The following is a 27,473-nucleotide window of genomic DNA, read 5'->3' as shown; positions in this document are numbered from 1 at the left end:
GCTGAATCCAAATTATTCTGGTCTTTTCAAAATAAAGCAGCAGCTCCATACATATCAGTTGATGCTTGCACAACGCCTTGTTATGAGTCAAGGCCGTATAAATACGTCGCATATTAAAAATGCCTAGTTTCTTGAACAAACCATTTCGGCTTCATTTAGCAATGAATAGTGCTCGCGAACTAATCTATCTATTGAGAAAATCATTTTACACCCTCGCTCTTTACCCTAATGTTGTGAAATGAGTGGGATCTCTCCGGTTTAATATTGTTACTTATCCTAGAGGGCGGGTCATGCTCTAGGTTTCCTCGCTCCTGCAATATTCAACTTTAGACGCCGTGTTTGGCCCGTCGTCAATCACGCGTTTTGATTGAAGTTTTTTATTGTATTCAATGTTGCATATTCGTTTTCTTTATTCCAGATGGGAAATGAAAAGTAGCGAATGTTCGGTGAGATGCGGGAAAGGCAACGCTAACGTAAAGTACGAATGTATAAAAAGAAGTACATTGTATGCAAAACGAGACACAAAAAACGAAATATTACCTGACAGGGAATGTAGCAATCCAAAACCTAGCTCAACTAGAGCATGTGACGGAGAATGCCTACCAACATCTTGGGTATACGGAAACTGGTCTGAGGTGGGTTCGAGAGAGTTTTTTTTTAACAAGGATTTATGTACCAGGCTTTCTGTGTCATCCGATAATGTAACGTTTCAATGGTGTTAAAATAAGTCAAAATTTCCTGCTAAAACTACAAAATCAAAAAAATAATAATAATTTTACTAAGCGCGCCTAACGGCGACCTATTAAAAAAGTCATGGTGTCGAAATTAGATTTTCTCGGAGTTGATGTCGGAATCAAATTCTTTTACAATGTGGTGTTTGGAATTGGAGTCGGATACAAAGTTTTCGAATTCCGGAGTCGGAGACAAAATTTGCTTCAGCCGGAGGCAGGCGCCGATTGTATATTTTCAAAAGTGGTATGAGACATAATTTTTAGGTCTCATTGTATCATATCAGTTCAAAATAGTCAGTGGTTGCAAGACATTGATTTATTGTTTTATTTGGCATACAATAAACCAATGTCTATATATAATCGTATCCTTTATTAGACGCATCGGATTATGGCCTACGTTAACGATTTGCTTGGTTGTTTCATTTACTACCTATATCTTCCACTTTTAGTGTACTCGAGAATGCGGTGGTGGAAGCCAAACTCGAACCGCTGAATGCAGAGACACTAATGGAGTTCTGTTGGAATCTACCGAATGTAACACCAGGACACGTCTGACTTCAAGATTTTGCAATAATTTCGCATGTCCTCAGTGGGTGACATCAGATTATTCACCTGTAAGTTGATTTTGATTAATAAATATTGCACCTTAATTTTGAATAAGTATAATTGGACAGGAAGTGGTCATGTGGAACGTTTCGCTAGATTGTAGTTGTCGTTGTTGGGTGGTATTTACTCCGTAACTAATCGAACAATCAAATTTAATATTTCAGTACTCGAAGATAAAAATAGTCTTCAGAAAACATACCTTTTGCTTATTTTTTTATATTTCTCAATTTTTGCTGTTTTTTCTAATTTACGGGAATACTGTTTTTATTCCATCAAGCGTGACCTGTTACGTCACGATTGTCCATCGTTTTGATTTTTTGAACTCGGTTCTCAGTCACCTTTCTTTGCGCTAGGCTTTTGCATCTTCGTGTGCATATATTTAATCTTTACTCCATTGTTTACGAACCGAATCATTTCAGTGTTTGACAACTTGTGGATCTGGAGTCCGTCATCGGAGGGTTTGGTGTCGGGGAAGTGACGGCGAGGTACAACCAGACTCAACGTGCGATTCTACTAGCAAACCATTTGGAACGGTTAAATGTACAATGAGACCGTGTCCCAAATGGCAATATGAAGCATGGGGGAAAGTACGTATTATAGTAGTTATATACTATCTATACAATTTTTCTCTGCAAAAAAATATGTCGCCTTTGTCATAAAATCTTTAGAGTGAAAACAAAATGAAAAAAAAAAAAAAAAAATTCATGAAATTTTGTAGTCAGTGTCTCAAAAAATTTTGTGCCAATTTTAGAGATATAGGTGTAGATATATAAGTTATGGGTCAATAAGTTGAAGTAAGCATATGAAAAGGGATTCATGCTATGTTCTGGGTTAGGATAGATATTATCTACGATTGGGACAAGTAGAACAGGATATTTTTCAGACACATCACAGACAAAAGTTTTGTAATAGCGTAGCCTAAAAACAAGGAGCTTTGCTGTACTGAAAATGTTCTTTTGCACAAGTTTGAAGCTACCAATAACTCAATAATAACAAGAAATTTTGCAATATTTTTAGTGTTCTGTTACTTGTGGAACTGGAACAACAAAACGTATAATGAAATGCACGGATTATTTAGGAAGGCATGTTGATGATCAACAATGTAATGAAGGACTACAGGTATGCATCCCAGTGTCATAGTTTTAAAACTATTGATCCATGAATTTGAACTGAAAACACTTGTGATGAACCCACCTATTATAAATATACACTCAGTTTATTCTCTTTGCCTCACTCTGTTTTACCATAACTGCATACGAAATTCATTACAAAACAGGATTGAAAAAGCTATCAAAATTCAATTTGAAAATGGTGGTATCCAAATGCGAAAAATAATTTTGGCAATATTTATCATTCAATTCACAATTTGTCTAATCAACCTTTTCTCTTTCATTGTATTTTCTAACAGGAACGAGACACGCAGCCGTGTCATCAATCAGAATGTGAATTGCCTTCCTATTTCCCATCAAACACAAGATCAGGTCATCCAATATTAATCAACAGAGCAATGCCAGCTCCCGAGAGGAGATCTGAACCAGTCAACACTGATGAAGACGAAAAATCGGAAGCTGATATTTACTTGGATGTGATAGGTTTGTTGATGAAAGTTTATTCCGGATGCCCCCACAGTGGTTTTCATCTTTTTTAGTGGAACGAAACCTCAATGAAACATTCTAGAATCTAGAGCAGTGGTTGTCAAACGCTGTGGCGTGTAGACAATTTTTTAGAGGGCGTGAAGCTTTAAAAATAAAAATATTTGTTTTTGTCAGCCTTTTTCTGAATATTAACATTTCAAAACTTTTCATATATTTCATTCTTTATGTTCCATCCACGTATTTTTACCGTATTATTCGAATAAAATATACTTTTGCCGTACTATCTGTTATTTATAGCTTAGGTGTAATAGTTTAATTTTAATTGTATTCAGGGTTGTCTATTCTCTAACTTTGACAAAGCCGAAAATGAAACGCAATTTTTTAGGCTTCTAATAATCTAATCTAATGTATTAAAATGCCTGCTTTAGATTTAATATCTCCTTCCATTATTTGAAATTCGTTTTTTTACAATAAACGTCTTTTTTGAATCTAGATATTCCCACTGCTCGTCACGTATCGATACAAGGACGAAGTTTTGGACGACATTTACCACATCAAGTTGATATTTTACCTGAACTAGAATCAAGTGAAATATCAGAAATAACAAGAATATCGAATGATGTGCAATGGAGAACTGGGCATTGGACTGAGGTAAGATAGTATTTCATTTACCCTTAAATATAAGTAAACTATATCTTTTTTTCGTGAAATATTGATTTTGTCGGAAAACCTAAAATAAAGTATATATATGTAATTTGAAATATTATTATCATATGCTTCTGCCTCAAATATATATACAATTTAATTTACAGTGTTCTGTGACATGCGGTATCGGGCGCCGAGAACGTTATGTAAGTTGCCGCCATGACAATGGCCACGAGGTTGATGACGCACAATGCGACGTTACGGTTCGTCCATCTGGAAAAGAATTTTGTAACTCTGGGAAATGTTTTGGCGAATGGAGGTCAGGAGCGTGGAGTGAGGTGAGAGATAGTAATACAAATAGGAGAAAATAATTAAATTCGTTTGTAGTCTTATTTTGGTGTCAGTATTACAATTTTCAAATTTTTCAATCTGTACCCTCATATTTACACCCATAAACAACATCCGGAACATTCGCACCTAAATACTTTTGCACCCATAATTTTAAAACCCGCGTATAGTTTCACTCACGAATATTTTCACACACAGACATTTGTACCGACGGACATTTGCGCACACCGACATTTACATCTGCGGAAATTTGCCCCCACGGACATTTGCACCCGCGAATATACGCACCCACAGACAATAATAATCAGATAACCATATTTGTTATCATTATCAGTTACTTAGCGTTGTTCGTACATGTTCGCCTACTGCAATGTTATGTTACATTCTAATAGTTAAAATTATGAAATATTCATTAAATTGCGTTTCAGTGTTCGACATCATGTGGTGAAGGAACTAAAACTAGATATGTACGATGTATGTATGAAATGCGTTACGATGAGGAAGAGAAATGTAAAGCAGACGAAAAACCAGAAGTTACAACCGCATGTGATCGTACTTTACCCTGCCCTACTCTACAAAGCACTACCACGGTGAATATTATAACTGTATTTGAATTTGTGAACAAAACTGTGTATTGGGTAATGTCCCACTCATTAACATCTTTCATATGACTTGCGATATCACACGCATTGAAAATCAAATTCAATTCATTTACAGACAACCAGTACAACAACCACAACAATAACGACAGTAGATTCAAACGCTGTGGTGCCAAAACTGTTGTCTCCGTCCGCAAGGAATGATCGCAGTGAGCCAGACAATCTGGTGACATCGCGAACTGGTATATGGAGAACGGGACCATGGTCGGAAGTACGTTTTCTCATTTTAAAAAATTCAACTTTGTTCAATTCCGGTTTGGACATTTTATTTATAACTGAACTCTCTTTATTTAGTGTTCGAGTTCTTGTGGCAGCGGAAATCAAAAAAGGGCGGTTGTGTGCCACGGAAATTGTGACGCCATGCCAATGCCTTCTGTGATACGTTTATGTAATGCAGGAACTTGTCCATCATGGCAAACTGGAGAATGGTCACAGGTAATTGTGTAAAGTATATTGCATAAGCAACTACGGTATATATAACTATTGCAAAATATGAAAACCGATATCCATTCACGTATAAATAACAAGTTTTTTATTCAAAACTGCTAAATGTAGATTATCTCCTGGAATGTCAATAGACTCATAAAGTTTTGAATCTAAAAATTTCGTGCTATCGACTAGGTCTTATTTTAGGGGGAAGGCTTATATTAAAATCATTTTTAAAATTCGGTTGGCCGTTATTTCGGGGAAACGCGGTATTTGCTGAAAATTCCGGAAACACTATTGAAACCATGTAACGCACAGATTAAGGAACCATAAGGGCGAATATTTTAAATTGTAAAAGTTACTATAATGCTTTATATTACATCATGATTCACCGTCTTTATTCCGTTTCAGTGTTCTGTAACCTGTGGTCGTGGGATATCCTCCAGAGCAGTACAATGTCAAATGGCAGATGGTAGTGTGACCGATGATGCGAGGTGTTTCGTAATGAAACGACCATCTGATAAAACACCGTGCAGTGGAGAAGTTCGTCGATGTCCCGGACGACCATACAGATGGCGTTCTACACACTGGAGCGGGGTATGGAAACATAAATATAAATGGCCGTTTTGGTTTTGAATGGCACAATTATATTTTATGTCACTCGATCACGTGATGTGAAATAAATGACGTCATCACGCAGGAGCAGTTTCTCTCCAAATAAAAAAAGACTATCCTAAGCGGTAATCCTGCTCCTAAGCGGTAACCCTGCAGTAGGCCGTGCTTTAACCGCTCAGTTCGTATACACAGTGGTTTTCGAGTTATGATTTTCATGTCTGAATATTCAATCGAATGAAAATTCTGTTTACGAATAGCGCATGTATGGTCGGGCATGATTGTGTGGTAATTTTCCCGTTTTAGTATGGAAAATAAATGTCATTTGGGCCAAATATTAGAATTACATATAACGAAAGGATTTTAGGGACGGAATCGAAACCTTTAAACTTGTGTTGCGTTTCGCTAGTTGTCATTTGAAAACATTGTTTTGCAATTTTAAACTCAATACAACAAGTGAACTGCAAATTGTTTCAATAACACCAATCCTACATAAACACATTTTTATCGCAATAAATCATTTTAATGTATAGAGTATAGACGACAAATAGAAAAATATTTTGAACTTTCCATAATCTAATAGGTATTTATTTCTGACCACATAAAAATGATTACAACAAAGACAATAATATTCTTCAGTACTATAATAAAATGGTCTTCACTATAATATATATACAAGAGAGCGATGCTCAATTATATGTGCACGAAGGCCAAAACGAAGTACACTGGTATGCAATCTGTCACAGTAGTCTACCGGTACCGGTAGCAGATATCAACTTACGCAAAAGTTGAACCGCCACAAGGTGCGCAATTTAAAATTTTGGTGACGTCATCACACACAAAAACGAATGCCATAGAGCCGACAGAAATATCAGAAACATCCACAAATACAATCTCTAACCACTGAAAATTCCAAAGCAATTAGTCCTGTAGTTGGAGAGAAAATTTTATAACAATAATAAGAAAAATACTAACAACAACAACAACATAATAACATGAGAGCAATGCTCATAAGAACATGACGATACAATAACTAATATGGCCACCACAATGTCAGCATGTATGTAGCCAAACGTTCGAAGAATTGTACCGACAGGCGACAGCCATAAGAAGGTTCGTCGGTGGTTTATGACCACAAAAAAAATTTGCTTTAAAATTTCGGGCCCTGAAAAAAAATTTAAAAAAAAAACGTGATTTCAATTTTTTTTATTGCGTTTAGTCCATTTTTGACAAAGAAATTTTTTTTACACCCCAATAAAAACAGTAATTCAGCAAAACAATATATATGTACATTTCGTGCCCAATAAATGAAAAATCCAATTCACGAAAGGAAGATATGTCGATTGCGGGTATTGAAAATCCTGAAGCATAATAGATGAAACGACTGTTATATATTATAGCGTAATCCTAATATTCTTCTCAATTTGTCTTTTCTTTTTTGCCATGTTGATATGTAAGGGTATGTTAACGTGAACTCATTTGACACTGACTGACACTTTGAAACAAAAAAAGGCATTTTGCAGATTTTGCAAAATGATGAAAAGCAAACAAATCTGTCTTCGTTGTACGTCAAAACATACTTTTTACTGGCACATAGGATTTATGATGAAATATTTCAAAATTTTCAAAACATTTCTGATATTGATCACGAACAACGTTAGAACATGCACTGACCATAAAAAATCACCGATTCCATGCGTCATTTATGTATCAATAATACGTGGCCAATAATAACTTACTAATTATAGATTTCTGACAGCAAATATGACATCAATCACTTATTTCATTGTTTTCTAACCATTTTTGATCGAATAATTTGATGGAAATAATAATGGATGAAATATTGCTGAAATTAAGCCGAAAATAGGCAGAAACGTAGCCGAACTTGAGACTAATTGTCTCCTATGTAACGTTTCCAAGGTTATAGCGCGTTTGTGGTCATTTACCTTACATGGTAGCAATGTAGATCAAAATTTTGCGTCAGTCATCAAACATCTTAACGTAAAACAGGCGTAAAACAAACGTTACCAAGCGTAAAATATAGGTATGGATGTATGATACCAATCGTAATATGAATTGTCTTCTGGTAGATCCCATTTCTCTGCATTATAAAGAATACAAACAGAGTCTTACACACAGAACAATGTTAAATAATTGGTTATTTGAGAATGTTGTAAATAAAGAGTATAATGTATACAATATATTGAATTATGTATTCTCGTAATACTAGTATTGTATTTTGTATGCTCCGGTAATCGCTACGTGGCAAGATAACGCTGTAACAGTATGATAGATTCGTGCCATGCTCATTTAGTTAGTTTACATCTCAGGAATACTAACGTCTTCGAAATATAATACATTTGTATTGGTATTCCATAATATCTCACAGATTTTAAAATTGGAAAAAAACGTGTTTTCGAATCTGCAAGCGCCCTCTCGTATATTTATAGAAAGCTCCTTATTGTATTTAGTCTGCCTCTTCAATGTCTCCCTTTATCTCAAGTGTAGGACCATTATCTACAAACTGGAGATGAAAATGCCCCATGCCAACCTTTTCGAAACAAAATTTATGTAATGATGGTCAAATTGAGTGTCTTTGAACGGCTAATTGAAAGTTGTAATCCTTAATTCATATAATTAAATACAAAAATCCAAATTCGACGACATGTGAGGAGTTAACTTGTATATAAGATACCACTGTTTCATTCCATTCAATACCTCTGTTTCATTCCATTTCGAACAAAACCCAAATTACCCGTTACTCTGTCAAGCATGATACATTAGTAAATTATATTATTTGTCAATGCGTCATGCTTGACAAAGTATAAAACATCACCTGGAACATTTTATTTATTTATTTCATATCTTCATAAAATACTACACAATTACACATACATAAAAATATTTATAATATTTTTCTAATTTTTGACAGTGTTCAGTGACATGTGGGCGGGGTCTGAAGACACGTGACGTGATGTGCGTTGATACTGAAAAGAATCGAGTCGCAGATGAACTTTGTGAAAATCTTCGAAGCAGAAAACCGAATAAGATTCGAAAATGTAGAACTCGACGAAGATGTCCGAGATGGCACACAGGAAACTGGAATAAGGTAAGAAAAGTATTTAAGTATTCGAGTTTTTTATATCCGAAAATAAGCTATAGCAATATAATGTAAAACCACAACACGATGCACAAATGTGAACGCATAGCTATTTAACGACAACTTTTTGATCTCAAGTATTTACTCAAAGAATTTATTCGAATTGTTTTAAGTACTCCTTATTTAAATTTTACAATGTAATGTCTGTAATGAACCAAGCATCTGAAACAAGTACCAGGCCAACTATTCCTATATCGGACATGGACTGGTAACCGGACGAGATGCCGTGGTTGACCTTATAATAAAGTGCCTCACCGGCTTTCCTCTCCCACTTTATAATTTCAAAAATCCTATTCTATTAGAAATGAAATAGGAAATAAGAGATCAAATTGAAATTGGGGAATCATTATAAACGCCAGTAAAATACCATACTTTGTATGCTTGATACCAGAACTCTTTCCAAGCTTTTCCTTAGCTGTTTATACATATCTTAAAGATACTACTATAGTCACTCAACATTGCCAAGTTAATTTGTTTCATATGTTGGAAATTTAAATATTGCAAAGAGAAAATTTTATAATTGCCACATAGGATTTAGACAGGACTTGAGTATAGTCAAATAGCTTCGATTTGTTATAAAAACACTTACTTTTCGATATACAGTGTTCTGCCTCGTGTGGAACTGGAGTCCGTGTACGTGGTGTTCACTGCAGATACAAACGTAAAACGTTGGCGGATGACCAATGTGATGCAAATTCCAAACCAGAAGACGTTGAAACGTGCAATGGTACTGAATGCGACGATTACGCGTGGATAACTTCATCCTGGTCATCGGTAAGTCAAAGTCTTACATCAATACTACATCTTAACACATTTGTAGGCTAATTACAGCTTAATCAAGCAGAAATTAATGTATATCATCGTTGTCAACAGTCTTCTATTACTTAGCTTTCTAATAAGCCTTGAGGAACAAGACATGATATTTCACAAACGCGAACTTCACAATGAAGCTACTTGAAAAATAATATGTTCACTGCGAATACGAAGTGCTAAAAATGTCACGTATTTGGAGCGATACAAGAATAGGTTGTGTGAACAAACAGCAGCTGTACTGCAAAAAATGTCGCACCCTATAGTAAAAGGCCCTTTTACTACTCTTTTGTCTAATTTTACTTAGGAATTTACTTACTTGGGTAGACATATGTAAAATTGATGGCGTCAAAAATTTTTGAAACTACATCAAAACTCTTTTTTTTTATGTGAAACTCCAGTGATTGTCGTCATTTGAAACACTGATTATGTCAGATTAAATTTAAGTCGTTGTAATAAAAATAAAAGAATATGTATGCTCTCAAGCGTCATTCGATCGTCATTTGAATGTGCTCTTCTGTAGAAGGCTATTGTAAAGACATCAGTTTTTTATGGTAGCTACACAAAATGTGTACGGCCAATCAAGTACATTGCTTTACGCGAAAACTTGTTTTTTAATGATTTCAAATGTTTTTAGCCCAAGTGATGTTAAATCATTACAGCATGACTTAGTGCCTACAAGTTGTTGTAACCTCATCATATAATTTCTAGTGTTCAACATCGTGTGGAAATGGTGTTATGAGAAGAACAGTGACATGCAATGATAATCGTGGATCAACAGTGCCAAATGTATATTGTCCTTATAAAACAAAACCTCAAACAGAACAAACATGTAACAACGGACCATGCACGTCGTTCTGGCATGTTAAACCATGGTCAGAGGTATAGTGGATTTTATATTTATTATTGTTATTGAACTATAGATATAGAATTCTGTTTAAAATTGGACGCGAAGTGATCCAATGGATCGTTTTGTTGAATTGTTATTGTTGTTGGGGAAAAAACGCTTTTTTCGCAACAAATGGACAAAATCAATTTCAAATTTTCAATACTCAACGATGGATGAAGTCGCTAGGAGAATGTTAATTTTTTTTTTCTCAAAATTCCCCTGAATCCCATGGTACTCGCTATTTTACCGGGATATTAAAGGAAGTTTTGATATAGCATACTTCTTCATTATTTATTTCGTTCAGCCACACTGTAACCTGGATATATATATTTGTTTCTGCACTGCCCAATCGTACCTTCTGTAACCAGTTTTACTAGTTGCTGACGAAGCCTCAAATTAAATATATCTTATGACTAAGCAATGTCTCTCTGACTATTTTTTGTCTCATAGTCTTTTAAAATAATCATTGAAATGATAAATAACAGCTGGCATTACGGGAAAATGACTTCATATTTTTTTTCCTCCATGCCTTTGCTAATGCAAGTAGGATACTATAGCAGGAATGAAAAAAGTTTTTCTATGTGATTTGAGAGTCTTGCTACACCAAAATTCATATGTATAATACACAGCAATGCTCTTAAATCACATAGAATTGAAATGATAGAAATGAATTTCAGATCAGTTTTATTTTTCTTCAGTGTTCGGCAACATGTGGAGACGGAGTTGAATTCCGATATGTACGTTGCGTTTATGTTGACATAAGAACGCAACAACTACTACCGGCTTCCAATTGTCCCAAAAAAGATCGTCCTGATGAATTGCGTCAATGTAACGTCAACAATTGTGACGCTGACGTAAGATGGAGAGTCGGACCGTGGAGTGAGGTACGTTGCTAGAAATACATAATCTCGTTTTTGATAAAGAGAATCCAAATGAAATATCAACAATTTTTCACGTCTTATTTATTTTATCATTGCTTTATACATCTTTATCTTCCATCATCATATTTTCATTAAATAACTTTACCCCCGTTCAAGTGAGAATGGATATAGACTAGTCCGTAATTTAGTTCTATGGACGAGCTTGAGTCAACAATAATCCCACTTCACCAAGGCGCTCTATATTTAGATTTAATTTTTAGTAACTGTAAATAATACTGCCTTGTGAGCCAACCGAATAATACTTGAATTTCTGGACAATTACTCGACAACTACGTTCCGATTTAAAAATGATAATAATGATTTTGCTATCACTTCTGTATTGATAATTAAATAATTTGATTTATAATTTTCAGTGTTCAGCTTCATGTGGTGAAGGAATCTCTGAGCGTCAGGTTGTATGTTTTAGTCGGACTACTGACCAGATCCTGCCAGAAAATGATTGTCAGTCTGCCTCTTCTGCTCCCCCAGAAAGAGCTAGTAAATGTACTGCGGCACCTTGTCTTCCCACTTCTTGTAGGCACGCACAAGTACAACACGGAGCAAAAGCGGACGGCGAGTTCTATTTACAAATACGAGGAAAATCGCTGAAGGTATGTATGGTTTGCTTAAGCTGAAACAATTGTTTTCTAGTTCATTATCTAACTTTTCCCCACCTTCTCTCTGAAGAAGGATACTGACGATTGAGCACATTATTGTTTGGCCAATGTATTCTGTGTTGCTGGTAGACATAGATAGAGCTCTATTCATGAGAGAACCTATAGTGCGATCATGTTGCGATGCAAGCATAGTGGGGTCGCAATAACCACTATAGCCAATCGACATTTGAATTTTATTTTATTTATTCCAAATTTGCTTTTTGTATATTATTTTTTATATTTACTAATATTGCTTGACCTATAGTATATTTGAAATTTGAAAAAATATTCTTCAGGTCTATTGCAAAGGTATGAACACCCGACATCCAACAGAGTTTATTACACTTGCCGCTGGAAGTGATGAAAACTATTCTGAAATTTATAGCTTTAGGTAAGTACTCATTTCAAAGCAAGTATACAGTTCCATTCATCTCAAATTGTAGTACAAAGCCGATAAAGCTATATGCAGAATTTGAGATAATGTTTCTTCCATATCAACCTTAATTCATTTGCGATATTCGTACTGAATTGCTAGTAATTTTGAATATCTTTAATTTTTTTTAGTTTGAACAATTCCGACTCTTGTCCTCACAACGGTTCAAGAAACGATCACTGTGCATGTACTAGGAATCCACAATCTGGAAAAACAACTTTTAGGAAAATTCGTTTTGATGTTCGAACAATGAAAGTTATAAGTAAGTTTAATAATCCGTCGTTTGAAACTGTCAGTGATTTATCTAAGGCCATGGCACAAAAACTTGCCCAAAGTTGGGGCCGCTATTTTAGACAGGTAAATGCTTATCTATACAGTATGTTTGGTAGTATGTATCAAAACCGGTATATCTACTTGTATTTTACAAAATAAATTGTATTTATTTATTTATTTGAATTTCGTCGACTTTTTTGTAGCTCATAGATTCTCAGTTCTTTACTAACAACAAGTCTATTTTCTAGTATTCTTTATTTCAATGAAACCCTCATATTAGTATGAATTTATCAGTGTCTATCTAGAATTAAAATTTAACAACAGCCTCATTTTATTCTTTTACTTCTTCTTTTTTTTCAGTAAACGATTTCTCTTTTGCAACTTTCAAATACGGAAGACCTGTTGGATTTGGAGTTGCAGGAGATTGCTATAGCAGAGCAAGTTGTCCACAGGTTAGTTTTTATGAGTATATAGAAACATGTATATAGAGAAATACAGAAAGAAAGTACACTTTTCTCCATTATGGCAGCTTAGCCTTCGACATTATTTTAAATCAACTTTTATATTATATTCATATATTATTCATTTATACTATTTTATATAGACTTATATCATAATGTGATTCTCCATGAGTATTCGTTTCTTTTTCAAAGGGTGAATTTAAAATCAACCTCATGGGTACCGGATTAACTGTGACAACGAACACTAGATGGAGCTCATACGGACGTTCTGCTGTTCAACAAATCTCGCCCAGCGATGTAAGTTTAATAATTTATAATAAAATTAAAAGAAATTCATGTTTTTCTCTTTTATATTTTCCGTACTTATAACAGATCTTGATTCTTATGTATGGGTGCGTAAAGAATCCTTGATAAATAAAGTGCGCCAATTTTATGGAGGTCACAGCCCAAGTCGATTTAGTAATTGGGGAAGCCACCGTTTAAAACATTCTATTTGAGGATATATTACACATTGTGATGTAATATATACCTGGTCACCATATCACGAAGGCTTTTGCTAGCGAATGTTAAATTCTAATATCTCGATCAAAAAAATGAAAAATTTAAACAATCTTTTCTTTTTTTCAGGACGGATTAACTGTGACTGGAAAATGTGGAGGTTATTGTGGACAATGCAGACCAGATCCAATAACTGGTTTAATATTAAATCATTTACCTTAGAGGTAGAATAAAAAGTAAGTTGTTTCTTAATTCAATCTCATATAATAATATAGCGTTACTAGGACTGTGAAAACGAAAAAATTAACACTCACTCCAAACTCCGAACTTGTTGACTCCGACTCCAGGTTGAAGATAATTTCGATATTGATTTCCGCTCCGAGAAAATATTACCTTTTGCAATATGCAAGCTGTCTTTATTGTCTGATGAGCCTATTCAACTCAATACTTTTTGAGAAATTTTGGACTTTGAGTGCCAACCACTTGTTTCTCCTATTTACCTTAATGGGTCTGTTAATATTTCATACTTCATATTGCTAATATTTGTATTTTTTTCAGATTGACTTCAAGCTTTAACGCAACTCGCAAGTTTTCAACCTATTTATTTTTTTCTACCTCATAAAACATGTTCCCTTTAATAATAAATAATGATTTTTATTATTATTTGATCAATAATGTTTCAGAATTTTCAATTTTATATTACAATCCAGTTGCCTCTATGACCATTTGCCAAGTGTGTTTCTTTGTTCGTTCCTATTTATACAATGAAGAATTTTAGCTCCATTTCATATTATTCGATCATATTAGTCAATGGCGAATATTTAAGCATCTAAAGCAGTAAGATATTGATTAGAATGTGGGCTTGAAATTCATTGTAGCTTAGCTTTTATGTGTTCAATTATATTGTATTGCTAAGTGATAGATCGCAGCATAACTCGATGATAACGCTTGTAATACTGATTTGAAAGAAATAGAATTATTCTGTCAAAACGCAGTAAACATTTTCGTACGCAGTTTCCCATTCAGCTTTGTTTAATGGTATTTAATAGTAATTTATGTCCTTATTGTTTTTACGATTTTTGTACATTTCAAGTTCGTTGCTTTTTAAATGTATCTGATTACATCTGATGTTTTTCTCATCTTCCATTGTTTTGTCATTTTTGTGCCTTTTTTCTAAAGATAAATATATTGACCTCATGGGGCGGGCCCCATTTTTAATTTTTATTTATAAAATCTTAAATAATATTAGTAATAGTAGTTTGATAAAAAAAAATCTCCAATTTTGCTACCAGCTCCGCATTATAAATTTTCAACAACCATTTAAGTGTATTTATTTTGATAATTTGATACAACAAGAATACTTTTCTCAAATCGAAATAAAATGTTGTTGTTTGATAAATAGTATTTTCAACTTTGCCACACGTAATGCCTTTGTATTCAGCATAGCCAATTTCATATTTTATATGGATAGAACATTCAATTGCGTCGTTTCTATTTGTTATTATGTGATTGGTAGAGTACGGTCAGGGGTCTAAATTAACTTGTGTCCTCGTTTTTGTACTTTATTTTGTGAAAATTTAATCTTTTTATGCAAACTTTTAAATATATTTATTCAGCAAAATCTTTGATTTGTTGTTCACGCATCGGTCTGAAGTAATAAGTGACGACAAGATATTTTATGTCTCCAATAGAAGTACCGTATTTTACGGACCGGAAGGCGCACTTCAAATCCTTTTTCCCTCAAAAATCGATCGTGCGCCTAATGTATGGATCAATCAGGTAGTGCTTTATTGGCTACACTCAAAACCAATACCGGTACTATTGTATAATAAACAAATCGCGGTCTTACACCATAAACTACGGCAAAAGCAATTGCAATGAGCATTGCTCTGTACAATCGGGTCTCTGTTATACCGTTTATTTATCATGCAGATACGATTACATTTTTGAGGCAAATAAGCATACATACAAATATTTTGAATTAAAATGACGGTTATAAAAAGAGTTAGCCAGTCTGCACGCGCTGATGGACTTTTCCCCGACCTTTGACCGCCAAAAGATTCTTCCTATACTTTACCATTGCAAAATTTTTGGGATTATTTTAAGAGTGCTTTTGCGAGTTGGCGCCTGTATAAGTATAGAATGGGATATGCGTTTTAAACCATCATTATGATTCATCGCATACAACAATCTATATTTAAAAGTATCGGTAAAGAATTTTAGCCTAATCTTTCACAGCTATTTCTACACTAATTTTTTATTACTGCAATTAAATTAAACTTCTAGGAAGACAGAGTGATCATTGAATTATCTGATTTATATTTGAGTTTCCGAAACACAACTGAAAACTAACGAATAGAGTTCAAAAACGCGAAAACGAGATAATGTTTACGACCACGCTTGAAAATCTGTCTGAGTGTGTGTGTGTGTGTGATAGGAGTCGGAAGGCGCTCACAGCTCAATCAAGGCTTTTTGCATCAGGTCGTGATAGGCTATTTATCTAGGAGGAAATTATTTAAAATAATTCCTTTGTTGCTATTAAATGCATCTACCAGTAGATTCGACAAATTTTAGCACATCAAATAAAATTCTACAATCTGTTAGTAAATATTGAAGCCGCAACGGTACATCATAATCGACACATAATTTTAAGAAGTTGGTAGTAAGTAAATATTTTAGTAAATTATTGAAACGCCTGCAGAACAGAATTAAATGGGCAACAGTTTCTTTTACGTGACAAGAAGAGCATAGTCCGGCTTGATGGCATCCAATTTTTTGTAAATGGCTATTTAATCGACAATGTCCTGTCTGTAAACGAAACAGCATTATTTCGTACTTTCGGTGTAAGTTTGGATATTGAATTATGGGTAGGTCTGGGTGAAACCCTCCTAAAATGGTTTGTATCTTCACTTTGTATATATTCAGTATTCCATTTGCGATGGCAAACATCAGACAACAAAGAATTAGCTTCATTTTCTTCAATGTCTATAGGAGCAGCAGAGTTCGGAGAAGCGGTAGCTCGCTTTGCTAGTAAATCTACACGTTCATTTCCCAGAATGTCCTTATGCCCGGGAATTCATAATAAGGTGACTTGTTTCCCCATAGCGATAATTTGGACATATGTAGTTTTGATGTCAATGATAAATTCATTGGAGAAATTCGTGCACGCTTCAATAGATTGTAATGCACTTTGGCAATCTGATAAAATAACGGTTTCGTATGCATTGCTTTGATCGTTGACCCATTTCAGCGATTGTAGGGTTGCATTTAGTTCTGCACTATATGATGAGCTCGGTTGAGGTAAGGGGTAGCTGTGTTCGACTGATCTCGATGGCACGAAAATAGCGGATCCACAGCCATTTTCATTTTTTGATCCGTCTGTGAAAATTATTAATGGTCGAGATGTTCCGTCAAAGACAAACGTACAACATCGGGAGAAACATTTTTGCTCAGAGTTTCCGCTAGGTAAGATCAACATAAGGGCAATCATAGTTCCAGTATGGTAACGATGATGTTATCGTGGGGCAAAAATATATGCTTCAAATCCATATTCAATTAGTGTCCCATATATATAGTATGAGTAACGGACCTTTAGCAGATCCCAAGTAGTAAAGTAAACGTAGCAAATTTATTCTTTTAAAACACTTCGTCTGAACATATTCGATATATGTGCTTTTTATAATTAAGAAGTGGGTCGAATATAACACCCAGATATTTGTAATGCAATGACCTTGTTAGAGAGTCCGTACCAATATTTTGACCAGAGGTTTCCAAGCTTTTTTCATGACGACCCCAAAGACAACTTTCAAGTGTCCAGTGCGACCCCAGGTCAATATATATATTTTTCATGGAACTTTAGAGCTTCTTCCACTAGACTTTTGAGATTGGTTATGTGATGGTATCAAGTAAAATTAGCTAAAACCAAACAGTGATGTCACAATAATCACCTACATTTTCTATAGCATAAGCATAGAGCGATGCCTATGGGCCTGTTTTACAGTAAGCCATGGTACAAACTGCTAAATTTAACATGGTTTGTCAAATCTTAGATGTTTTGTACATCCATCCTCTATCATAACTCAGCAACCCAACCGACCCCATGACCTGTTTGCGACCCTACCAACTTATCACTCCGACCCAATTTGGAGTCGCGACCCCTGGTTTGAGAACCCCTGATTTAGACACTTTCTGAGTGAGAATAGTGTCTGAGCGGATGCGAAAAGGGAGCATTGTTACGTCACTTTTTGCATCTTGCTGATTGGCCAATGTCACGAGTGAATAGGGGAGTCGATGCTCGGGGAAAGGTCCATTCGGTAAAAACTCTCGAAACAAGCAGATTTATTCTAGGGTCAAGGGTCGAGGACACATCCATTGGGCTTTATTGATTGCCACTTCTGCTTTGCTGCCGTTTGCTGCATCCTTGGGAATAATTGGGATTTAAAAAAAAATGGAAAAAGAATCCGCAAAATCTGGTATGTGCAAATATATATTTGGGTTTAGTACATGTGTTATCTAATTACTGGATTTGTCTTTTATTGCAAAATTGAGCTGGTTCGTTGGTATAAGCAACCCTGCTTCTGTGCTTGCATTTGCAGAGATGTCTGACATTTTTTAAGTGACTTTCGAAGGGCGCATGTTTACTAAACGACACAAATACTTCTATTTGGCGTGGCACAATCATTTTTGCATTTTTGCACCCCTACCTGGCTCTTCATCCAAAGATTACGGCACCTCACTATGAGTCTATGACCTCGCAATCAAATCAAAGTGTGCGCCGACGTATAAGTTAGCTACATTCGCCTGAAATGGCATCTGGCCCGCAGGGCGCAGGGTAGAGAACTTGCCCACTCCTGATTTAAAGTCTAGGCACATATCAAAGATTAGACATAATAAAAATAAAAAAATTTTCCGTTTTGATGGCATACTGCAGTACTGTGCCTTCATTTTTTTTATCTGCCATCAAATCTTTTTCTTCGATATCTTCCCACAAGTTTTCTTTATAGTTTAAATGTTTTCTTATATAATCCTACATATTCACACATATTTTGGGTCTGGTGTGATCTGTATCACATGTACTTCTAGTGGGTGTAGTTCAACAATATCAACTACGACATCACAGTGGCGTAATAAGGCACGCCACAATATACGGATAGATATCCAAATCACACAGTCTATCACCGAAATCGAGCAAGTTACACAACTATTACACACAAATATTATTTACAGTTTTTTTGAATTCCTTCTTCGCATTAGCGTTGAAAAGACATATTACTGTCTCTACATAATGGTTAAACAAAATTACTGTATACCACAATTCTATTACTGTATTAACAGTAACTTGATACAGGTATTGGCATTAACCAGATTAACTTATTAGTTCCCATATGAACCAATGATTACAATTCAAATTATTGTTTTAGATGGAGCAACACTAAGTAAAATAAAGAAAAAATGTCCCTACTGTCCATTCGCTTCATATTATTCTGGAAGTTTGACCGTACATGTTCGACGACACACTGGTGAAAAACCTTTTCAATGTCCATATTGCACAGGAGTAAGACGATTTGGGTGAGATTTATTTTTGTACACATTCTGCATTATTTATTTTGCCAGGAAATTTCTAAAATCAGTTTTTATGTTTTCCAACATTGATCATTTAGCAATGGACTTTATGGCAATGTCTCAGTGTGGAAAATTCATCCCTGTTACTATAAATAATAATCGTCTGATGCTTACAACAGGAATTCTGGTCCCAATGAAAGTCAAAAGTATTTGGTATTGAAAATTGAAATAATTTTTCATTGAAACTGGACTATTTTTGTAATTTAATGTCATGATCTTGCTGCATAGTGATAAAATTTTAATTTTGAGAAAAATGATTAATGTTAAGGCTTATTTTAAAAAAGTCATTTCTCTGCTGGAGACTAACATAATTATATTTCTGAAACGTTCTGTCGAGCCATTCTGAGTGATTCGAGAGTCTTAATGTGAACTAACACAAATATGTTTCTGCAACATTTCTTCTGTCCATTAACAATCTTGTGTCATCTTAAGTATGTTGTTGCACTATTAATACTTATTAAAACAATATTTAGTGATCGAAGCAATATGAACAGCCACATCAGAAGATATCACAAAGAATTAGCAAGACCTAGGTGAGTATTGATAAAAGTAAAACTAATTGATCAAACTTGGTATGCGTCAATCTAATACGAGAAATGAAAAATGAGAATTGGCAGCAATGCTCATCTTAGTGCTTATTGAAAAATTGGTTACAGACTCCTAGGTGTCTGTCGTTAGAATGTAGTCAAGAATTGTTCTCTGAAGCCAGAACTTTGATGAAATCAAGCAAATATACAACTCTACTACTGTATTGTTATTTGTTACTTTCATTATTTCAGGAAATCAACAGGATCCTTTCGCCGCCAAGCTCCGTCATCACGCACAATGCCATCATTATTAAAACCCAAGTCGATATCTTCAAAGATCAATTCTACATCACATTTTGACTATTATCCACTTGACCAAACACCGGTTATTAATTCAGTATACAGTGCTACTGAACTTTCAGAATCTCCTGACAACGGACCCTTTCCAATTGAAATAACAGAAAATATGGGATCACCAACAAGTGTATCTACAGATCTTACTCCATCACCAAAATCTTTACCGGAGACGTCGTTACATCAAACATTGTTGAAAGGGCATCGAAGGAAACCACCATTTGTGCAGAAGAAGGTTTTGTCAAATACAGAAGAAACTGATGAAAGTATTTTTTCCAGTTTTCAAAGAATGATTTCTCAAAACATGTATCAGGAACATAGGTTAGCTAATAAAAATTTAGCAAGTTTATTCATGTGCACTACACTACAGATATATCTAATTGCCAAATAAAGGAAATTGTGTAGGTGTTGATGTTGATGTAACCTAATTCAATGAAGTTTTCTCGCACCAAATTTGCGTTTGCGATGCATCTGTGATGCGCTGCCTTTGTGTTGAACAAAGCTATCAGCCTGAAAGAACTAGGAAATGAAAAACTGATATTTCTTTGATTAATGAGGGAAATGAGAAGAAAAGGTTATATTGAATGTATAATCTCAATCTCTGCCATTCATTCTTATTCCTGATATTCTTCATGTGTTGAGACTGTCAAATGCTAATAGGATAGGATTTACATAATTATCAAACACCTTTTTATTACATTTCACAGTGAGGAAGATAATTTTGATATGCCGTCAGTTCATGAAAATAATGATTCCTTCACTAATAACACCAGTGATATTTTCATACCCAATTCATCTAATCATCTATCTGATGATAAAACAACTGAGGATAAGTCAAGCGTTGTAATTCCTGCACAAAACAATGCAGTCTCGGCATCAGACAATTCTCTAACCACGAAAGGTAATTGTATATTTTTGATTATGTACAATATGCTTACAAGTTACAACTAGCGATGTTTATATCTGAAAAGTTTGGTTTTCCACTATATGAACAGATCTGTGTTCTTGAAAATTTTTTTGAATATCACTACCAGCACAATAATATTTAACTCATTGCTTTTTAAAACGGAGAATTTGGATTTTCATATTATAATTAATTCTAGTTTTATTTGAACTACTTAATTCTGCTATATATTTCTTTCAGATATGTATGCTTGCAAGCACTGCGATATATATTTTAAAAATTGCGTTCTTCACACTTTACATATGGGTTGTCATGGTTATGATGACCCTTTTAAATGCAATACTTGTGGTGTCAAGTGTAACAATGCAATTGAGTTTCACTGCCATTTTGCAAGAGGAAATCATAATGGAGCACTGTAGATATTGCAATATTTCTTCAGAGAAAGACAATTTTAGTGGTTATCTATCGGCTATAACCAATACGTATGGTACAAAATCAATGTTTATTGAAAGCAGGGCTGGGAGCTGAAGTTACCAATTACCATAACAGACGGAGGCATAGAGAAACCAGAAATTTTCTTGGCTTCAGTTTCTAATCGTTCAATTATTTTTTTACATTTCTAATTTTTTAACACTTTGTTGAAGTTTTCTTTTTGTGAAACCCTTGTATTATAGTTTAGAGTCCTGCTTTCGTGAAACTGCATTTGGTGGTTGTTTCGTGGTAGTGGTCATACCAAAAAACTTCAATGTCTATGGTCCTATGGAGCCGGAACCCAGCTCAGAGGTAGAAAGCCATTGTGACCCCTCCCCAGCCCTGATCCAAAAAAATTTGTCCGATTGCTAATCTGCAGTGACAGACCGTGTGATGGCTTGATCTGTGTTTTATGTCCACCAACCTTCAATTTTTGACAGGTGTATGTATTTATGTCACATGTACAAGCCTATTTTATAGTTATTTTTTCGTATGAATTTTATTTACTGCCAGAATTTCGGACCTCCTGAAGTATGCGAACCAAGATGGCGCACGACCTTAACACAGGTTGTGTATGTACCAGGTTAGGGTTCAGGTTATGCGACATCTTGGTGCGCATACTTCAGGAGGACCAGGCTTTCTTCACTATTTTCTTTTAATTGTTAATGTTGAATAAATATACAGTCACTCACTGCTATTTTTTTAACAATGTGAATGAATACTTTAGCTCTAATGTTGTTGATTTTTCAATCGGACTAGCAACCAGATGAAAGGTCTTGATGGCTCATACGTCATCCCAACTATTTAATATTTTCAAATTAACTGTTATGGAATAGAAAAAATCTGAAAATATATATAACCTCAGTCAGCCCTCTGTTGTCTCTCACTACTTATCGATTTTAATCGGTAAGTATGTTGATAGGTATCTGTCTGTATGTCTGTTAGATGCACGCGATATCTCACGAAAGCAAGATTGAATCTGCTCCAGATTTTGCATGTGCATTCATCTTATCTCGAACCAGAAGCCTATTGATTTTTGGCGAATTATGTCGTATAATTAGCGAGTTATTAATCAATTAGTGATGGGACACAAGGTGTCACTGTGGAGTAAGAGCGCTGTTTTGGGGATCCCCTAACCTTTGATTTATAAGTCTTCATGGTCTCTGACCGATATTCTCGTTAATATTTGTCTCTCATTAGTATTATACAGATATTAGTTTTCTCCAAGACCTTGCTACTTGCTAGCTGTTTTGAAGCTTGAACTGCTTTAAGTCTCTTACCAATCAGTATTTTCTAAAGTGTAATGCACTACTATAATACTACATGGTTGCGAGGACTTGTGACTTTACTTTGACGGGATGGAAGAATCTCCTGCCAATTGTACTACTCTAGTATTATCAGTTGCGTATATACTTGTATACTCTTGTGCATGCAATATCCGTAATAACTCCTCTGTTACAACTCTCATTTATTGCATTATTGACAAAGTTTATTAGGTAAATAAAAGTAATAAACACACGTAAACTTTCTAATTATTTGACTCTAGTTAATTACATAAAAATGGCTTATACTTCATTCAGCAACCAGTTTGCCAAGTCAACAGCTTTTAAATTGTAAATTGTAGCGCAACACCAAAGAATGATAATTATATTAATGAGTTTTGGTATAGGAAGGAAATAATGAAGACCAATAGGTTATGTAATAAAACATCAAAACAAGATCCTGAAATTTCAAAGTATGCACTGTTAATTCCAGTTATCACGCTACAGACTCTTATGGAAATCGAACGCTGTGGTCATTAATTTGCCATCAAGATATTACACAGACGGCAAAGCTTTTGCATTGGATCAGTTTCTTGGTTGAAGCCGATTCAATTTCAGTCAACTAATGTGCGTTGCACACCATAGTAATTGCCATTTTCATAGCTAGATCTGAGAAGTATTGCTGAAAGTTGCTGAATTACTAACACAAGTCTTCAAAATGATTTCTAATAGATTGTCACATGAATTGACTGCATCGTATAATTGATCTGATGATTTTGGCAGTTGCAAGACAATACTTATGATGGAAGCATTTGTAGCAGGTGCACATTAATTGTGCACAGTTGCACCACTGAAGTGATGATCGCGTTCAAAAAATCATGGCAAAAAAAGCACTTTCCTACACATTCTAAGTGAACATGTTTTAGAAACAGTATCCAAACAGGACAACATTCAAAATTGTACAGATTAAAACTACTTTATATTTAAGAGTTATTAGTTTCACTCCATAATTAAATAATTACTATTATACAATTTAGAAGTTTTATTGAAGATTCACACGACCGCAAGACCAGCAGTTGTTCTAGCTTTTTTAATAGTGGCCCGAAGGGTGAATTGTTGCCGTGAAAGTGCTCTTACATGTTTAAGGAAAGCATCCAAATCAACAGAACCTTTTCTCAAGCCTTCACCAAGATAATATATTGTGTCTTCTAGAGCTTGTTCTTCTGCGAAAGATTCCAAGATTTGCTTATAGAGTGGAGTTGTTGGCAAAACGACTTCATCTACATCTAGTTCATCTTGCTTGTTCTGCATCGCTTCAATTTTTTCTTCAATCTCTTTATTTTTTGACTCCAGTATCATTATATTACGATCTACTTGTGCTGTTTCAGACTCAAGCTTCTCTATAATACTTTGAATTTTTACTTGCCCATCTTTCAATTCCTTTTCGGTTTGTTTTAAGGAAGACATTTCAGATTCTGCCTGTGAATGTGCTTCACGCATTCTTCTTTTCAACTTATCATTGACTGCAGATTTTAGTGAAGCTTTCACCATATCATCTGATAATTGACTTTGTTTATTAGTAACTGGATTAGCAGGATAAGGGGTATTTTGTCCGGGTGGAGGTTGAGCAGGGCCAGGTGGGTACATAGCATTTGGGTAAGAAGGGTATGGGGTTGCATTGTGAGGTGGATATGCTGAATTTGCGTTGGTTGGATAGGGAGGGTGTGATGTTCCCATTGGATAAGGTGGATTAGCAGGCTGGTACGTAGTAGAGGGTGGACCACGAGGTGGATATCCAGGACCAGGTTGTGGGTATGGCGGATTAACACCAGGATATGGAGCTCTCTGAGGAGGTGCTTGAGTTGGCCGAGAGACAACAGGTGGTTCTTCTCCGAACACAATTGTCATGACCTGTACCAAGCCAGTTAGATCATGTTGTCCTGGTCTCCATTCATTCAAATACGGTAAATATACTCTCCCGTTCATGTCAACATGCTTTCCTGGTTTAACTTGCATGGTGGGAGTTGGTTTTACAAAACAGAGTGGAGCTGCATGTGGATGGGTGTTCATCAAATATATACCCACAGGGATATTATAACTTGCACCTCGATACCTAACAGGAATAGTGCCAACAAGATGAACTAATTTTCTTCTTGAACCATTGTTAAATGTGAACATTTCATCTTTTGGTTTAAGGTCTGGATAATGTCTTATTACATTGGCAGCATCACTAGAAGCTTCTGGAATATGAGTATATCCATTGGTGTTCATCAACTGATGCACATATTGACGAAGTTGATTGTAGTCTCCCATACTCCGATATATCAGTTTTTTACAATGAATCAAATACTTAAATTTGCTGGTAAATATAAACAAAAACGTTCAGCATTTTATAATGGAATTATTTTTTCTAGTAGTTTTTAGTTCAATTCAAGGTAATACTGTTATACGATCCTTGCCTTATCAACTTCACAGAAAGAGTTGAAAATGAAAAGCTTTAGCATCTAAGGCAGGGGTGGACAAGGTTTTTGAACCAGAGGCCAAAAATTTTGCCCACCTAGACTGACGGGCCATGTAAGTGTGCCGTAAAAAGTAACATTTTGAGAACAATATTCACAGTGTTACAAAGCAAAGGTGGAAAACAATATGCCTTGTGTCAAAACTAAATTTAACCGCAATCTCAACAAATTCCTTGAGCTATTTTTAGCTAAAACATCAAAAGTAGATTTCGGTTTGGTTGTGGTAACATCAGGCGGGCCAGATTGAATTACCCAATGGATTTGGCCTGCAGGGCGTACTTTGGCCATGTCTGATCTAAGGAGTCTTGAGAACTTCGGTTAGGAATGGGAGTGGGATTCATGGAAAACTGTTTTTGATTTCTGTCATGGTAATGTAGCGCAGGGTTGTCCAAAACAAATCGAATATTCGAAAACATTCGAATATCAAAGTATTCAGATACCTTTCTGGCAGATTTTCGAATAATTCTGAATAGTAGCCACTCTTCGCCGTCAGCGAGGTGTCTAAGTGAAATCTTCTAACGATTTTTGGTGCTTTGTAACGTATCGTAATCATGATGAAATAGAATCGGCACTTTAATTGTTTGTGATATTCTGTGCGAGCGTGCGCCTCATACTGTTGCACGATTGGCATTGCCGCTATTACCCTGCAAGGCTTCTAATTTATACATTGATTTTCTTCACGTCGAAAAATTTAAAATCATTTATAACCACAATTGTTACAACACCCAATAAATTAGTCCGAATTGATAGGAAATATAGTTTATACGTTTTTTTCTCTTTTTGGCAACCGATTTTGATTATGATAGACTAGTTAGAAGTATCGACTTTTTACTAGGATGTTTTTTTGTTGCGCAAAATATTTAGATATCAGCAATTAAAATGCCAGTACCGGTACCGTGTGTAGTGTAGGGACATGCGCTGGGTACGGTACCGTACATACAGACATAAGTAAATACTGAAATACAGTACCGGTAGGGCACAGTTCTTCAATTCCCAGATGTCTCAACATTCGGTTTGAATCAATCGCAACATGCGTCGGGCACCACATAACCAAAATTGCGTCTTTTGCTTGAAAGTCCGCAATCAGATCCCCAATACAGCAATATACCGTACCGCCGTACCGGTACCGGTACACCACAACTGCACACTGTTAACTCACAATTCACATCCCGACAAAAATCAAATCACTTAACAGAACGATATGGTACCGGTAGAGATACGGTGCTCTAGTCTTTCGAACTTGATGGATACCGGTACCAAATTCTGAAATTACGGAAGCTAAAGGAGAGCCGAGCCGGACTTCTGAAACGGTATATTTTGGTCATACGCTCCTCAGTGACGTCAGATGTAGGTATTCAAGACCAAAGTGACTATAAACCTTGTCACTATAGCCACTTTGTTCAAGACAAAGCATAAAACCAATGACCGTGACTCCGTATGTTTTATAGTGTAAACCAACGACTAACATACCTAAAAGATAATTAACTGTATCGTACGTTTAACCGTATTAGTATTTATTTACGGTTTAACATTGTAAAATATGAAAAATGGAATATGTTAACTGCAATAGACATTAGTGATTCGGATAAAATAAAAGTGGCATAAATAGAGCAGAAATTTCCATTTTTTTTCGGGTTATCGTTCAGGAGGAGGAGGACGAAGGGTCGCGAAAGACTATCAAACAATCTAGTGGCCAATGACACCGCCTTTGTTGAATACAGCAGCAGACAGATGGCGTCAATTAATCTACTTCTATATTCTTCTGACGTTAATTCGTGACATTGATTGACGTCAGATAATATAGGTGGAAGTATATTAACATGAATGAATACAACACGATTCGAGAAAATAATTTGTTGTAAAAAGAGAGGTGTAACTAGTAATTTTTAATTTTTAACTTGTGGCCCACTTGAAAATGTCTCTATGGCCCAGCAGTGGGCCATGGCCCACTGGTTGAGAACCAAAGGTCTACGGATACCAATAAACAACAGTGACATATGCGGTACACTCTTTAGGCCCCGTGACGGACTTAAGTTGCCCGGGGTTCTATGAAATACAATCAACGTTTGTATTAGAGCCAATATCAATTTTT

General features: G+C 35.3%; 3 protein-coding genes across 3 annotated transcripts in view; 2 read left to right on the top strand and 1 right to left on the bottom strand.

The window, feature by feature from the left end:
* LOC120328999 (A disintegrin and metalloproteinase with thrombospondin motifs 9-like) overlaps positions 1 to 15,412 on the top strand; it is a 58,305-nt gene extending 42,893 nt beyond the window's left edge. Inside the window, exons 20-41 of the mRNA XM_039395602.2 lie at positions 419 to 635; positions 1,181 to 1,345; positions 1,757 to 1,924; positions 2,355 to 2,456; positions 2,746 to 2,929; positions 3,426 to 3,583; positions 3,745 to 3,915; positions 4,354 to 4,515; positions 4,643 to 4,795; positions 4,879 to 5,019; positions 5,422 to 5,607; positions 8,555 to 8,731; positions 9,386 to 9,556; positions 10,304 to 10,474; positions 11,180 to 11,365; positions 11,776 to 12,012; positions 12,354 to 12,448; positions 12,622 to 12,752; positions 13,124 to 13,215; positions 13,417 to 13,521; positions 13,852 to 13,958; positions 14,281 to 15,412. Coding sequence (XP_039251536.2) covers positions 419 to 635; positions 1,181 to 1,345; positions 1,757 to 1,924; positions 2,355 to 2,456; positions 2,746 to 2,929; positions 3,426 to 3,583; positions 3,745 to 3,915; positions 4,354 to 4,515; positions 4,643 to 4,795; positions 4,879 to 5,019; positions 5,422 to 5,607; positions 8,555 to 8,731; positions 9,386 to 9,556; positions 10,304 to 10,474; positions 11,180 to 11,365; positions 11,776 to 12,012; positions 12,354 to 12,448; positions 12,622 to 12,752; positions 13,124 to 13,215; positions 13,417 to 13,521; positions 13,852 to 13,944 — 3,265 coding nt within the window. The 3' untranslated portion in view covers positions 13,945 to 13,958; positions 14,281 to 15,412. The remainder of the gene's footprint in view (positions 1 to 418; positions 636 to 1,180; positions 1,346 to 1,756; positions 1,925 to 2,354; positions 2,457 to 2,745; positions 2,930 to 3,425; positions 3,584 to 3,744; positions 3,916 to 4,353; positions 4,516 to 4,642; positions 4,796 to 4,878; positions 5,020 to 5,421; positions 5,608 to 8,554; positions 8,732 to 9,385; positions 9,557 to 10,303; positions 10,475 to 11,179; positions 11,366 to 11,775; positions 12,013 to 12,353; positions 12,449 to 12,621; positions 12,753 to 13,123; positions 13,216 to 13,416; positions 13,522 to 13,851; positions 13,959 to 14,280) is intronic.
* A 2,554-nt stretch (positions 15,413 to 17,966) lies between these two features.
* LOC120329012 (uncharacterized) lies at positions 17,967 to 22,333 on the top strand. Its single transcript, XM_039395614.2, has 6 exons — positions 17,967 to 18,194; positions 19,143 to 19,290; positions 19,818 to 19,877; positions 20,124 to 20,546; positions 20,933 to 21,126; positions 21,370 to 22,333. Exons 1-6 carry the CDS (start codon positions 18,170 to 18,172, stop codon positions 21,546 to 21,548), a joined length of 1,029 nt encoding a protein of 342 aa, XP_039251548.2. The 5' UTR covers positions 17,967 to 18,169; the 3' UTR covers positions 21,549 to 22,333.
* A 718-nt stretch (positions 22,334 to 23,051) lies between these two features.
* Positions 23,052 to 25,241, bottom strand: LOC120329011 (tumor susceptibility gene 101 protein-like). Its single transcript, XM_039395613.2, has one exon. The coding sequence runs from the start codon at positions 25,173 to 25,175 to the stop codon at positions 23,916 to 23,918; it is 1,260 nt and encodes a 419-aa protein (XP_039251547.1). The 5' UTR covers positions 25,176 to 25,241; the 3' UTR covers positions 23,052 to 23,915.
* Between the last annotated feature and the right edge of the window lie 2,232 nt (positions 25,242 to 27,473).

The sequence above is a fragment of the Styela clava genome, chromosome 7 (assembly GCF_964204865.1).
Source record: "Styela clava chromosome 7, kaStyClav1.hap1.2, whole genome shotgun sequence".
In the NCBI taxonomy this organism is placed as follows: domain Eukaryota; kingdom Metazoa; phylum Chordata; class Ascidiacea; order Stolidobranchia; family Styelidae; genus Styela; species Styela clava.
The sequence above is the reverse complement of the archived record's forward strand: the minus strand, read 5'-3'. Positions and strand labels throughout refer to the sequence as shown.

Bases quoted from the DNA above. Each gene is read 5' to 3' on its own strand.
- LOC120329011 (XM_039395613.2), bottom strand. From the start codon at position 25,175: ATGGGAGACTACAATCAACTTCGTCAATATGTGCATCAGTTGATGAAC.
- LOC120329012 (XM_039395614.2), top strand. From the start codon at position 18,170: ATGGAAAAAGAATCCGCAAAATCTG. The intron at 18,195-19,142 runs GTATGTGCAAAT...TTATTGTTTTAG, and splicing joins AAAAGAATCCGCAAAATCTG to ATGGAGCAACACTAAGTAAA. The intron at 21,127-21,369 runs GTAATTGTATAT...TATTTCTTTCAG, and splicing joins CAATTCTCTAACCACGAAAG to ATATGTATGCTTGCAAGCAC.